The 14,741-nt window shown below is 40.0% G+C and overlaps 1 protein-coding gene across 3 annotated transcripts in view; it reads left to right on the top strand.

Annotated features, from left to right (window-relative positions):
- Positions 1 to 14,741, top strand: part of NKAIN2 (sodium/potassium transporting ATPase interacting 2) — a 548,040-nt gene that overhangs the window by 508,530 nt on the left and 24,769 nt on the right. For all 3 annotated transcript variants that reach the window (XR_011738396.1, XR_011738395.1, XM_065835583.2), the window contains one exon: positions 12,784 to 12,844. Coding sequence is in view for 1 of the 3 variants with exons in the window: in XM_065835583.2 (XP_065691655.1) it covers positions 12,784 to 12,844 (61 nt within the window). In the remaining 2 variants the exon portion in view is untranslated. The remainder of the gene's footprint in view (positions 1 to 12,783; positions 12,845 to 14,741) is intronic.

Raw genomic sequence — 14,741 nt, 5'->3', positions numbered from 1 at the left:
GTCATCCTGTTGTCCACCAGGACCCCAGGTCCCTTTCCCCTACACTGCTCTCTAATAGGTCATTCCCCAACCTATACTGGAACCTGCGGTTGTTCCTGCCCAGATGCAGGATGCTACACTTTCCCTTGTTAAATTCCATCAGGTTATCCCCCGCCCAACTCTCCAGCCTGTCCAGGTCCTGCTGGATGGCAGCACAGCCTTCTGGCGTGTCAGCCACTCCTCCCAGCTTAGTGTCATCAGCAAACTTGCTGATGGTACACTCAATTCCCTCGTCTAAATCATTAATGAATATATTGAATAATATTGGCCCCAGTACTGACCCCTGAGGCACTCCACTAGATACTGGCCTCCAACTGGACTCCGCACCATTGACCACCACTCTCTGGCTTCTCTCTTTAAGCCAGTTTGCAACCCACCTCACTACTCTATTGTCTAGACCACACCTCCTCAACTTAGCTGTGAGGATGCTGTGAGGGACTGTGTCAAAGGCTTTACTGAAGTCAAGGTAGACCACATCCACCGCCCTGCCATCATCCATCCACCTTGTTACATTCTCATAAAAGGCTATGAGGTTGGTCAAGCATGACTTACCCTTGGTAAAGCCATGCTGACTGCCCCTAATGACCCTCTTATCCCTGATGTGCCTTGAGATGACACCAAGGATAAGCTCTTCCATTACTTTCCCAGGGACAGAGGTGAGGCTGACCCGTCTATAATTACCCGGGTCCTCCTTCTTGCCCTTTTTAAAGACTGGAGTGACATTTGCTTTCCTCCAATCCTCGGGCACCTCTCCCGTTTCCCAAGACTTGGCAAAAATGATGGATAGCGGTCTAGCAATGACTTCAGCCAGCTCCCTCAGCACCCGCGGATGCATCCCATCTGGACCCATGGATTTATGGACGTCCAGACTATTTAATTGTTCCCTAACCCAGTCCTCATCGACTAAAGCAAACTCCTCCATTAACCTCTAACAGCAGCCTTATATTCCTCCCAAGTGGCCAGCCCCTGCTTCCATGACCTGTAAACTCGCCTCTTCTGCTTGAGCATACCCAACAGATCCCTATTCAACCCTATTCAACCACGCAGGCCTTCTGGCTCCCTTCCTCGACTTCCTACGTGTGTCACTGTGGAAGGCAGAAGTCCAAAGTAGCTGCTAAGAGCTGCCCACTAGCTCAGAGCAAAGCTTTTCCACACAGAATCACCAACATTTTTTCAGATTCTGTCTTCACGCCTTCTAACAGAGACCTATTTCAACGTTTATCTAGCAATGCAAAGGTACTTAAGAATTATATTTGCTGAATATGTACATTTCAGATGATTAAGGTAAAGTTTGGGTGCTCCAGTTGTGACATACACAATGGCACAAGGAAATATGAGGGTGCTGATACTAACTGATTAGTGAAGATACCTGGTTTTGTCTACTTTTCAGGAACAAATATCCTAGCTCAGCAATGTTGCAATTCCCTAATAGCTATTGACCTGATAATCATACAGTCATTCCAAATAACTGACTTAACCTCTTTACCAATGGATTTTGATGAAGCAGAATGTCTTCATGCTCTACCAGAATACATATCTAGACCTGGGTCCAAACTGTAGTGTCTCTTATTGTATGAATAGATGGTTTAAGGTGTCCATGATTAAAGGAGATATAACAGAGAGTTGTTAGACAACATGGACATGTCTCCTAATTTCCAGTATTTTGTTATTCACATTAGATTATGTACTCTACCATTAGGGCACCAGTGAAAAATGAAGGGCAACTCGGCATGCCTGTGTACACTCAAGCTCCTGATCTCTTTTTCCATCTTTGCTGGAAACACTTCTTTCCCCTTTAACAACAGGCTTCATGCCTGAAGATACTGGGTCATTTTTCTCCAATCAGTTCTCCAGTGCATTATATTGCAATTGATCGTCTTCATCTTCTTTTGGAACATTCTCCTGATGCTTCCTAGTAGGTACAACTTTGCTGCTGACTAACATCATGTATCTGGATATTTGAAAAGGGGCTAAATCACAGACAAAATTCCAGATGAAAGCTATTGATTTGGAAACATGATTAGAACTGTCCTGCAACAAGACATTTTTTGTTCCTTCTTCTGAGAGGTCTATCTCAATCACTATGCATATTTTCCCTAAAACCCTTATACCATTTTGATTAATTTTTGAAGATATCGATAGACCTTTGCCCACTTATGGTGGATATATAAGAAACCAGGGAAAATGTTCCTCATTAAACATGGCGTGATTTGGCTTTACACTATGTTTAGTGTTGTTATGCAGCTGCACATCTTGTCTGTCTTCAAAGATGGCTGTGCAATTTGGACCTGTTACACAGTGTTGTATTGCATTATCTCATGTCTCGCCAATTAAATAAACCTTCCTTCCCTTTATTCTGCGAAGGCAATGGAACCACATGAAATAAGATCATACTTCTCAATTTTGGCACTCAGCTGGTGATGTAGGGGAACCAAACATCTAAGAATCATTTCTTCTCTGACGCTCAGTGGGATATAACACTATCATTCATCTTTCAAAGACTTGGTGCATCTGTTCGAATCAATAACTCAAAATCTCTGTCAAACAAAGACTGTCTGACAGAGCTGAGCTTAAGAATTAAAAAAAAAAAAAAAAAAAAAAACAACAACAACAACAAAAAAAACCTACAAAAATTAAATATAAACAATATTAAAAACAAAGCATTGACACATTGCTGTTATTCTTTGCAGAGTACTCTAATATAATGGATTAGTAACAATGTAGAAGAGAATACATAACTGTAACACTGTTCATGCTTTCTATCCAAAATCTCAAACAATAAGTCATAATGGTGACTGGAAACTTACAGTGCCTTGGTGAAACAGATACTATTATCTCCATTTTACAAATTTTGTAAGGAGGGAGAGGGGGAAATGGTTGCACTGTTTTGAAGGTCGTCATAGGGAGCACTGTTCTGCGTCACAGAAGCGGGAGCTTCTGGAGGCAAGAAGAAAGGCAGAGAATTTTCAGGGACAAAGAAGGAAAACAGCTGCTGTATCAGCATGGTTGGTACTGTGTGCACTGCTTCCAGAGCAGAAGGAAAAGGTCTGTGGCCTTTTCTCTAACTTCATGCAGTCCATTACCAGTGTGGAGGCTAGATGGAGATTGTCCTTCTCTGATGGTGCAGAAGCTTCCCCTCACCTGTCTTGCAGGGACCAAGGCATCCCAATTTGCCACAGGATCAGTTGCCCTGAGTGACCTGTGCCTGGAACAGGAGACAGAACTGCAGCCCACAAACCTCACATTTTTCATGAAGACTAACATGTCAAAGTACTGCTGATGCTTGTGCTCTTCCTACCAGAGGAGCTTCTGCATCAGCATGTTAAATAGCCTCTTACTGAGACCTAGGTAAGAGATGTATGCTGGCTACTGAGATCCATGCAGAGCTTCAGAGCTTCAAGCTGATGATCACTGCTTTAGAGGATGAGAGATGTGCCCGGTTCAGATGAAACATTTAGTTTTAAATGGGCATCTGATGTCTGTCGATGGCAGAGGTCTAATTTAGACTTCCTTGATCACTGTGGCTGGCATGCTCCCAGGTACTGCATTACATTAACAAGGTTCATAAACTGTCAGATATAACTCATCCACTTAACTCTCTGCAATGAGGTACTGACTCTGAGGACACGGCCTTTCCGAGAATGTTCTCTCTTCATAATTCGTCATCCCCCCGAAATGCCTCATGTGATATGATGTTATTGGAATCTTCAGCTAAAAGGATCAGGTTTTTTTGGTCACACATAGTGTAGAATTTATTCATATGTCTTCTGCCACTCCAGGCAGTGACTGGGACCTTTGCCATCAAGCTATTACAATTCAGGCAAAAGAGCTGACTATTTTCATGCTGAATAAACACAGAAGTGATTCCCTGCCCTTCAGGAGAAGGGCTGTAAGGGCGAAAGTGCCTTTGGCCATGGAATTCAAACTGTCCTTCTGCTTGGAGGCTCTAGAGAACATGGCTCTTCATACCAGCCTAGGCTGCATGCTGTGATATTCCTTTAAACTCTCCAGTGGTTCTCCTTTTGCAGGAAAGGTCTCACAAAGCACTTTGGCATTTGCTTTTCAAAGCCTGCTTAGCTGATTTTGCTGAATGGAAAAGGTAGCACTGAAACCTATCTTTTATTATAGATTACAAGGGTGGAAAAAGCCTGCAATAGGCTAGTGCTGAGAGGAAAAATAGCATTGAAACATGAACTGAGTTCAGTTGCTTTAAACATTAGATGCCACAGGAAGAGGTTTTATTGACCTTGAAACCCCCCTGACACTTGATGTTATTATATTGTGCATCTAGAGCAAAATGTTTGTACTAAGCAATGCATTTGCTAGATGTACAGGTTCTAGGGAGATGCAATGATGTGGAGCACCCCATGCAGTCTGCTTTGTATTTTCACTGGGATACCTCTCTTTCCTTACTCCAGAGCATGAGGCTTGAGGGAGCTATTTGGTTAAGTCCATTCTTCCTCACCTTCCTTACATGCATTACAGAGAGAGAGGCTATTCTATCAGATATCCCACCTTCCCATCTTGTGCACAGGCACAGACATTCACAGAGCACAGGAAAACCTCCCCCTGCCTTAGTCACCTTCTTGGCAGCTCTGTTACTGATGACATTGTCAAAGAGTCTGTCTAATCCTCTGCTGTTTAGTCCACAATTCCCACTGTGCTTGTAAATTAGTATTAATGTATTTTAATAATCAATCAAGGTTTAGGTTTTATCACTTCAGGCCCTATTCATCTAGATCACGCCCCCTAGAGGTTTTCCTATGAATGTCTTATTTGGTTTTATTTTTCATAAGTTAAAGTAATTAACTTGACAGTTCAGGTTGCTGAAAAGCTGCTTCAGCTAGGCCGTACACTTTGCATACCGTACATCAAACTGCCTTGTCAACATAACCATCACCAGCCATCATAGGAACGTTTCAATCAGAACATTATTGGGCTGTTACACCATGATCATCACCATGAAGCCAGTGTAGTGCCTAAGCTGTCATGTACCGTGAAACTTCCTGATCCTGCGACCACCATCAGAGCCTTCAAATAAACAGCAGTTCATCACAGGGAAAATAAACAGCATCACAGGGAAAGAGTTAGTTATTACTGGAAAGTCTCACCTCTGATGAAATGTTTTGGCTCTTGCCATTTATGTGACAGCATTTCTCTAACTTAAACTATCAAGTAGTGTTGGAGAATGGAAAATTACCTGTGCTTCCTTTCTGAACTTTTACTCTATAGTTTTCATGGTTGACCACAATCCTGAGAAACTGGCAGACACAACAACATATTACTGCCTTTCTCATCCTCTACTCACTCTCCACTGAATGCTTCTGTTTCCCAGATCTGAGGTCCTGGTGTTCACACTCACATCATCGAGGTTCACTTGCCATATGGGTGCCTCAACATGGCAGGATGGGTTTTCACTGAACAGAAGCACTCGTATGTGTTTGTTTATCAGGCATTCAGAGTTTTCTTGTAGCATCAAAATATTTCCCTCTATACAATCTGCACAAACTTCAAATACACATATTTTTTCCTACTGTCCCTCAAAAGAGTGAGTAGCATTGATAATCAACGGTTTCATTAGATGCAGTTCAATTTAAAATGCTAGGTATTCATTTGGTGGGCTGTGAGCAATCTGTGGCTTTGTGAGGTCTGCAGCATAAAGAACCAGTTTTTCTTATCCTAATCCTATGGCTGTCTGCAAAAGGTGGCACAGAGTCAGACATAATGATAAGAAAAGCTACTACTGCCAAAGGCAGTCAGATGCCAGAGCCAGATGATTAAACCTCCGCAAAGCATTCCCAGAAGAGGGAATAAAGGTCCAAAGTTTTTTCCGTAAAAGTTTTCTTGCTATAAAACCTTCAGAGCAAAGCCCACATACAGACCTATATGCACTTTTGCTTTAATAATCCATTCCTACTATTAACAAAATGACCAGAATGATACATAGATTAAAGCCTTTTTGTCGTCGTTGTCATTGTTTCAGCTTCGTTCTTTGTTTTGTTTTTTGCTGTTGCTGACTGGATAGAGGCAGCTGGTTTTCTTTTAAAAATAAATGGGGTGATTTTTCCCAATCTACATGGTTCTAATGGCTAAATCCCTTTGGTGTGAACAGCAGTCACTGCACACTGTTGACCCCTGTACAACCAGAGTTCTGTTCTAACAATGACAAGTTGGCTTTCAGAACTACACCATGAGAGGAAACAGAGCAATAGACTTCTCCACTTTGAGGACTTCCCATAGCCTCGGTTTGATGGAATTAACAAAAGTATGCAACCAAATATATCCTTTAACATTAATCAAGTGAGAAAATGTAAAGCAAAGACAATTCGACAAAAAGGCAAAAGCAAAAATTAGAACTTCGCTAGTTTTTATTGTAACAAGGTTGTTTTTTTTTTACATTAATGCCTTCAGCCTGCACTGAGAGATGTGCACTTGAGCTGCACCCAGTCCCTGATGAATGCAGCTGCTGGAGAATTTCCCCCTGGCTTCCCAGCCCTATTGTTGCTCTGACCTGTGATCTGGGATCAACACAGGTCAACCTGCTGTGGCCTCCCTTCTGCCCTTTGAGACATGCCTGCATCACCTTCCTGAGGGAATCCAGCAGAGTCTCAGCTGGGGCATTTCACCTGTGGGGGCAGGGATGCAAAGTTCAGCACCAATCCTGAATCGACAAGATGCTACACAGTTCAGTTTGCACAGAGGTTATCAATAAGAGATCTCTGGTTCCATGTCATACAGCTGGTAGCCCCTATATTTTGAGTTTTCTTTGATGTCTGGAGAGGAAAACGGACATCCTACTCTTTAGCTGTGAGATTAAGTAATGGAAAAGTGCCAAATATCATGTGGTTATCAAAAGCATCAGTCACACTGAAATACCTAGGAAGAGGGAAGATTTGTAGAAAGTTTTAGGTCAGATTTGCAGAAAAGTCTCACTAAACTTTCAGGAAATTTGGGTCAAGCTGAGTGTCTGTAATACAGCTTCAAAACAGGTAAGTATCTCTGGCTTTCTACCTTTGTTAAAGGTTTGCACAGCTCTTATCTGACAAACCACAGTGCTGTGATTTCCAGTGCCCCGTGGTCTCTTCAACTCATCAGGTGAAAAAGCTTGCCAGGGAAGACACTAAGGGAACAGCTGCCCTGAACAAGACTCTCTAGTGCCCGGCAGCATACCAAAGGAAAACATTCTATCTGGTCTTCATGGTGATCTTTAAGTGCTTTTTCAGAAATAAAATCTCCAAAATATTGAATAGTCCACTGAGAAATAAGAAAGACTTTATGCTAAGCGGTTTCTGAACAGTTGATATAAAAAAGGTTATGATGCACTGGTTGAAATAAATGCAATTTTTATCACACTTCTGTTTTCCAATGTGTCTACATTTATCTGTATCTATGATTCATGTTTTTACTGTGCCTGCTGGAAAAAAAAAATAAATAAAGCCTCTGGGGCAATTTTCAGCTTAAGAATGGAAAGAAAAAGAATTTGACGATTACATAGGCTCGGAAAGTATGGTTTTGGTTTGGTATGGTTTTAAATTTCGTGATTGCCCATTAGATACTATTGTGGACACGGTAATTTGATGTTGTCTTTTTTTAGCAATTATTTTATTTCACAGAATAGAGCTACCTGACCATACTAATGAATTGTTCTTTCCAGCACAGAGGCAGTTAATTCTGTGAAAGAATTACTGTAAGGCCATACAATCTGCATTCCCCGTCAGGAATCTGGCCTGATATCAATAGTTTTTCAATGCTCCTTTTATGATGAAAGATAGTTAAACTTGGAGGAATGACAGAGTTCTCATAATGTTAAATGTAGGCACAAATAAAAGTGCACCTCAACAGAGCAGTTTCTGTGGAACATAGTTTGAGTTTTATATTAAACTCTAGCAATGATATTACCTTGCCCATGTGGCACTGCTGCAGGCAGTGAAATCATGCTTGAAAAGATTTTTGCAGGGGGCAGCTTTATAACCCACATGACACTGACAATTCTACAGATAATGAGAGAAAGGTCTATGTCTCACCTTTTCTGCTAAATTAGGAGTGTGATTTTTCTCAGAATCAACACACTGGAAGCTTTCTAGATAGTAATTCTCCAGTTCTTCAGTTGCTCATCCTGTATATACATATCTCTATATCATATCCATATCTTACATATATCAGATAGGTAGATGTGTAACATCACAACTTTGCAATATAAAGTTTCCAGGGCCAAAATTAACCTCCTTGTAATTCTGCATTATTATTGTTTGAATTAGCACTTTTTTGCTAAGGTCTTAAAACCACAGTGTTTGTAGAATCCTGCAAAAACTTAATAATGAAAAACAAATACACAAGCCTCAGCTGTTTCAGAAGATATTGTACCATCTTTTCATAGGAAAACACAATGGGTTTGTCAGTTTCTAAGTCCATTTCTCCTGACAAAGACCAGTTATAGCATAAAACAAACATGTTCATTCAGTGAAGCGAAGACCATATACTATTTCCATAACCCTTAACTCATTCATCTTCATCTTGAGCATTCTCCTCATCATCTTACCCTGCTAGGATCTTACCCACTTTTATTTTCTGTTTCTTTCTTCCTGTCATTCTTTTGTTTCAGGTGTCCAGCTTAATAAAGATTACTCCTAATCATTATCTATATAGATATTGCTTTAAAAGAGGGAAAGGTGGTGGCCTTGACCAGGAATTATGGGTTTTCATATAATAGTCTTTTTCACAAACCTGGTGCTATTTGTAGTGTAAGAAAACATTAATCTCCATTAGAGAAGTGAGAAAAAATAGTAAGACAGGATTTCGATCAATACTGATTGTGATTAAGTTTGATCACAGCACTTCACATTTTGAGCAAGTCTGAAAGGACACTCACAGAAAACTCAGGATCTGCTAAGAATCTCTAGCAGTATCACAGGATACCACTGACTTGGGTAGGGAATGTCCTGTCAACTTTTTTGTTTGCCTTGTGTGGCTATAATAAAGCGATAAGACGTATTAACTTGATTCCGTAATTAATCTCATTGCCAAACCTTCAGTAGTGCTGTTATATTGCTGATTTATTTTAAACTTTTTTTGTGTTCATTTTTTACTTGGCAGAAGGAATTATGGTTTTATCAAGAATGAAAAGTGTTTGAGATCATTATATGTAAAAATGATCACCAGGTGCCATCAAAGTAACACCCAGGGAGCTGGTGCAGAGATGGACAATGAGTCACTTTTAGAAAGAGTTCATTTATACTCTCATATGGACTTATCAGGAAAAACTGTAAAAAGCAGATTTTTTCAAGCTGCAGAAAATGAGGTTCATAAAAGCATGCATGCACTAATCACTATATATATAAATGAGCAGGAGTGTTGTTAATGGTTCCTTCTCCTCTGGAGGCTCATACTACAACATTAAAATGTGAACAGGACAGATGTTGACACCTAATCTGGATGGGTCTGGGATTCAGATCCAATCTTCTGTTTGTTGCACCTATTCCTTTTTATTGCTACATGGTTTGTAAAAGAAAACTTGGTTAACAAACATTAAGGTGAAAAAAAAAAAGTAAGCAAAGCAACAAGAATTTTCAAGCTTGATTTCCTAGTTTTAAATTGATTTTCTGACATGGTCCAGCTCCTTCTCTTCTTTACCTCTGAGGACTCATTCCCTTCCTTTTCACATAAGACAAAAATCTTCCTGAGATACTGAATCACGAAGACTCTATGTAAGTCTCATACTGCACTCAGCACTGCTGCATTTGAGGGCTTCCCAGGATTATATTAAGTGGTGTGACTAACCTCTATCATTTGGTTTTGCTTTGTTGTTTATTTTTCTCCTCTCACTTTCTTCTCCAGGAGGAGAAGTGTGAACTGTGGAGTATTTTGTTTGGATTTTTTTTTTCTCTACTTAAGTACATTGCAATGTGTTTTTCTTAGAGAAACATGGTCAAAGAAACACATCTTGCACTGTAACAAAGATGGTAAATTTTGTGGAAGCCGTTCATCCATGTGGAAACTCATTAACAATTTTAACTGACTCGTCCTCAAGAAATCTCTGCTATGTGCATAGATGAGCTGTACCCTTCCTACAGGAAGTCTGAGTCCACCAAAGAGGAAACATGTTCCTCGTCTCTAGCCCAAAGGTCTCTGTAGTCACCATGGGCTAAGGCCATTAGCATCCTCAAAATGAACACTAATACTTTCTATGCTGAACCTCAGCTCTCAGTGAATGCCCTCTACTGCTGATGCAATTAGAAGATAAATCTTGAATGCCTGTCACTGGAGCAGAACTAATAAATTGCTTGGTTAAAAAAGAGATAAAAACTAAAAAAACAAATGTGATGTTCAAATTAAAACAAAATTATTATGTGTACCAAGGAAAGAGTTGGATAAATGTGGGAGAAGGGGAGGTTTATTTTATGAATTCTGATTATCTCATGGGAAAGAAATTTCCATTTGTATTTAGAACAGAACAATTTCTAGCTTTAAGGCACTCTTTTAATCAGCAAGCTCATCTGATGAAATGCTGTAGGATTTACTTATATATCAAAGGAGTTCCCTAGACATTTAAATGATGTGACTGAATACAATTAAAAGATCAGCTGTAAGCATAGTTCGTGAAACAGTTTGCTTGCTGTGAGAGAATTTTAGTTAATAACATGCAAACTTGGAATGTTTTAGCAAGAATTAAAGTATTGAACTGTATCGCAAGAAAAGCTTTACTAGTGTGATCTACTAGACATGCAACTATTCAGCTATCTCGGATCTAATGGTCTGTAAAAAGAGAACAGATAAACTCTTAAGCTGGAGTTCACATCCAAGGGTCATTTATGAACAACATTTCTTGGCCTAATTTTTGCTGAGTTAAACCTCATGTAATGTCATTGAAGTCAATAGGGTTATGCAAGGCATAGGTCAGGGGAGCAAATTAGCCCTCTGTATGGGAGCCAAGAAACCAAAGTAAAGAGTGATCCAATACAACAGAGATGAAATGCTGATATTAGCTGAATGCCACTGTTTGTGGTACAGTGTGTTCTTTGTGTCCAGTGGTGAATATTTCATCCTTCCCAGGTGTAAAATCTTCCCAGCAGCACTATGAGGCAGATTTATAATAAATGACAAAATTAATGATTTGGTTCTGTTGTAATGCAGCTTCTGGGCTCCCAACAGGAACTTAAGCTGTTAGCAGACACCATCTATGCTGGCTGCAGTGTGATCTCCAAATCAATTCTTGATCTTTTAAGAAAAGTCTTGGGGCTGGTCTCTTTTTCTTTTTTTTCCTTTAGCCGTCTCTCACCCATACAGATGTTAGAAGATAGTTTTCATAGATATGGAGAGCTTTCTACATAGGAGACTGTCAGAAATACTAAGAAGACCTGTGTAAGAGCTTGAGCAAATCAGGCATATTCACTGCCTCGAGTATGAAACCACTAGGAAACAGAATGGATTTGTTTGTATTTTGTGTGTACAAGTAATTTTAAGAGCTCTAAGAACCCAGAATGCTTCAGTGACTGTTGATGTGCCTGAGATTCATGAAAAAAATAATCTGAAGTAACAGCATTCATAACAATACATGGTTATCTCCTGGATATCACCCTTTTTAATATCTGACCCACTGATTACTTTGACTCAAATTAAGACCATCATCCCCTTCAGTCAGAGATGATGGGTTTTGCACCATGCACACAGAGAGCTCAGTCCTGGCTGAAGCATTTAGGCTTCAGGGAACTAATTCCCAAAGTCTGCAGTTGGGTTTGCAGCTCATGAAAATATCTCTGTGGGGGAACCTGTACAGAATAATACATTTTGACAGCATAGCTCACTTTCCACTACAAAGAAATCAAACAACCTGAATTCTTATGACGTCCTACCATAACAACTTCAGTGATGAGCTAAAGGATAAAAACCAGCTTGTTGGCAATCCATAGGGAAAACTCTCCAGACCTACATGTAAGGGAAGCTGTGTAAAGCATGCAACACACGGTACATGCTGCTGCTCCGGCATTTGTTCTGTTGCTTCTGGTGTAACTTCTCAGTGATGACAACGTGGTGGAGAGGCTAACAGAGGACTCACATGATACTTGGCCCATGCCATGTGTGATGTTGGCCATTTGTTCCCTTTGTCTCATTTTTTCAGGGGATAGTGTAAAATAAGCAATCTGCCATGGTACTGGAGAACCGCTCCAGATTTTCATTTTCTTTAAATGCTGTTGCTTCTGTTTACAGTTCACTTCTAGGTGTGCTCTGAGGCTCGGGGGATATTGCAGATACAGAAACAAGCCCCACTAATCCACAGCCCTAATTTCAAGTGATAAAATATCACCTTAAAGCTGGTTTGCAAATGCACTGAATTTGTCCTCAGTTTAGCTGGCAGGGTTCTGCTAAAATACAGTTCTACTAGAGGGTGGGTTTTGTTGGACAACAAATTTTAATAGAAATATTTACATTTTCAGTGCCTAAAAGCCCGTCCATCCAATGACCCATTTGTTTTTCTGGTTTTCAATAATTAAAAAGAAAACAATTTGGACACAGAAAATTTTTGATCATTTTTTGGAAATTTTATTAAAGGGCGTGTTTTTCAAGAAAGACGTACAATTCCTCTATTTCCAATTAAAATTACCAAACTGTTGTGAAGAGTTGTCGTTTCCTCATCAAACAGAGTCTGGTAATTTTTTTATTTCTGTTTCTGTTGTTGCCTTTCTGAAATGAACTCTTGTTTTTCTATTGTATTTGCTTTATATCTAACACTATTACATTTTGTTTCAGCTGGCGGGCTTCATCTATGCCTGTTATGTTGTGAAATGTATTACTGAAGAAGAGGACAGCTGTAAGTACTAAAGCTTTATTACATCCAAAATGAATTCTTTTTTTTTTTAATCACCTCTCCACTGTGCTGGCTCTTACTGATTTCAGCCTAAATGCCTTACTATACTGTAGCCAGAACATGCTTTCTGTCCATCCTTCTTGATATAAAATTTGCAAATGCCTGAAAGACAAAGGAGTCATGAAATGCATTTTTAAAAATACATACTCCTTTCTTCTGAAAAGATCATTGCATTCTTTTTTCCTCAGAGCTTAACTTAGGACACAAAATTTAAAAAAAAAAAAAAAAAGGGCAAAAATACCAACTGGCAAATACAAGCAGTTTTGTTTTGTTTTGTTTTGTTTCTTATTCCAGATTGTTTTTGACTATCTTCACAGTAATTGGTTACCACTGAGGGTATAGCTCTTCTCTGTTGACTTGTCTGTTGGCTCATAAAGGCACTTCTGGCAAAAAAAAATTGCTTTAGATCATTGCAGGACCTTCATTATGAGAGGTGAAACTGCGGAGCTCCTCTTTATTCCTGCTGCTCCCAAGGTACATTTACAAGGAGCGAAATGATTTCATATAGATGTATGTTTGTGTTTCTTCTGCTTATTTATATCAATAGAAGCCTGTTGAGCAGAATTTGCTCGTATTACATGCTACGGAGCCAAGCCATTTCATTTTTTCTCTAACCTTGATTTTTATAAAAAGGGCCACTGCCGCATTTCAGTGCATCTTGGGATTCATAGTAAAGCACTTTAGAAACAAGTATCAGAACTACATGTAACTTTGATAAAATATACATGAATCTAGAGAAAGCGCTGCAACAGGAAGCTAAAGGGTTTTTATTTGATTGAGAGCGCTGCTAGGGCTGGTGGGGGTTCCTTTGTGTGTTCTCCTGCATAGAAAATAGCTGCAACCCTATAATCTATTGGCAATACTGTGCCACTGTGAGACGTCAAGGGGAGATTTAGTGTCAAAAATCAAACCAGACTTTGGAGGTCTTTCTGACTACACTCATTTCAGTTGTCTTTCTGTTTCTGTGGAGGCAAGAAAGGTGTAAGAGTAAAAAGAGTTTGAGACAGGCATGTGGAGCAGGAGTATATCAAAAATAGGTCTTGTCTTTTTAGGGAAGGATCCAGTCATATGTGTGTTCTACTCCCCTGTTAAATGCATTCACTATCCGAAGAGCAGGAGGAGAATGATTCCTTGCTCCTCGAATGAAATCTTGGTTCGTATCATTCTGCCCTGTCTTCTAAGGGCTTAAGTCTTTTCTTCATTCTTCTGTAATGTTTTAGGGCACAATATAAGTAAGAATTGAGGAAGGGACTTGTGACTTGCCTCACCAAATTAGCACTCGAGCTGGGGCATGTTTGAGAGATTTCTCCTGTGGTCTGTAAAGCAGCATTCCTGGAAGCAAAGCACTGCAGCCAATATGGTGGTGTTTTCTGCTCACTGTGGTGGGAGCTCCCTGTTGTTCAGAAGCCACAGATTGTCATGCTTCCTTGAACCTTTTCTTTCCATCGTCTTCCCCATTTTGAGACTTTTATTACTTTGTTAGTACACCTCAGCCAGTCCTCCTTTTCCAGTCAAAGATCCATTTTACTCATCTGTGAGCATCTCTCGGAGGTACAGGAGCAAATCTCCGCCCAGCACAACGAAGCCAGTGCAAGCACAGAAGCCACAGCTCCACCTCTGGTGAGCTCTGGAAATGTGGCTGGGGAAAAAAAAAAAAAAAAAGGCTGAATCATCCCAACGCTGTAATAATGCTCAGATCAGATTTGACCCCTCAAGGTATCGTAAAATTAAAGTAGCTTTGATTTCTACTGAGAGGATTAATTTAGCAGAGAGTGAGAATGATTCTAGTTCTCTCTCTTCTCAGACATCCACTGTGACATGCACCAAGCGTTCACTGTGA

This window comes from Patagioenas fasciata, chromosome 3, assembly GCF_037038585.1.
Source record: "Patagioenas fasciata isolate bPatFas1 chromosome 3, bPatFas1.hap1, whole genome shotgun sequence".
Taxonomy (NCBI): domain Eukaryota; kingdom Metazoa; phylum Chordata; class Aves; order Columbiformes; family Columbidae; genus Patagioenas; species Patagioenas fasciata.
Note: the sequence above shows the minus strand (reverse complement) of the source record. Positions and strands in the feature narration are given on the sequence as shown.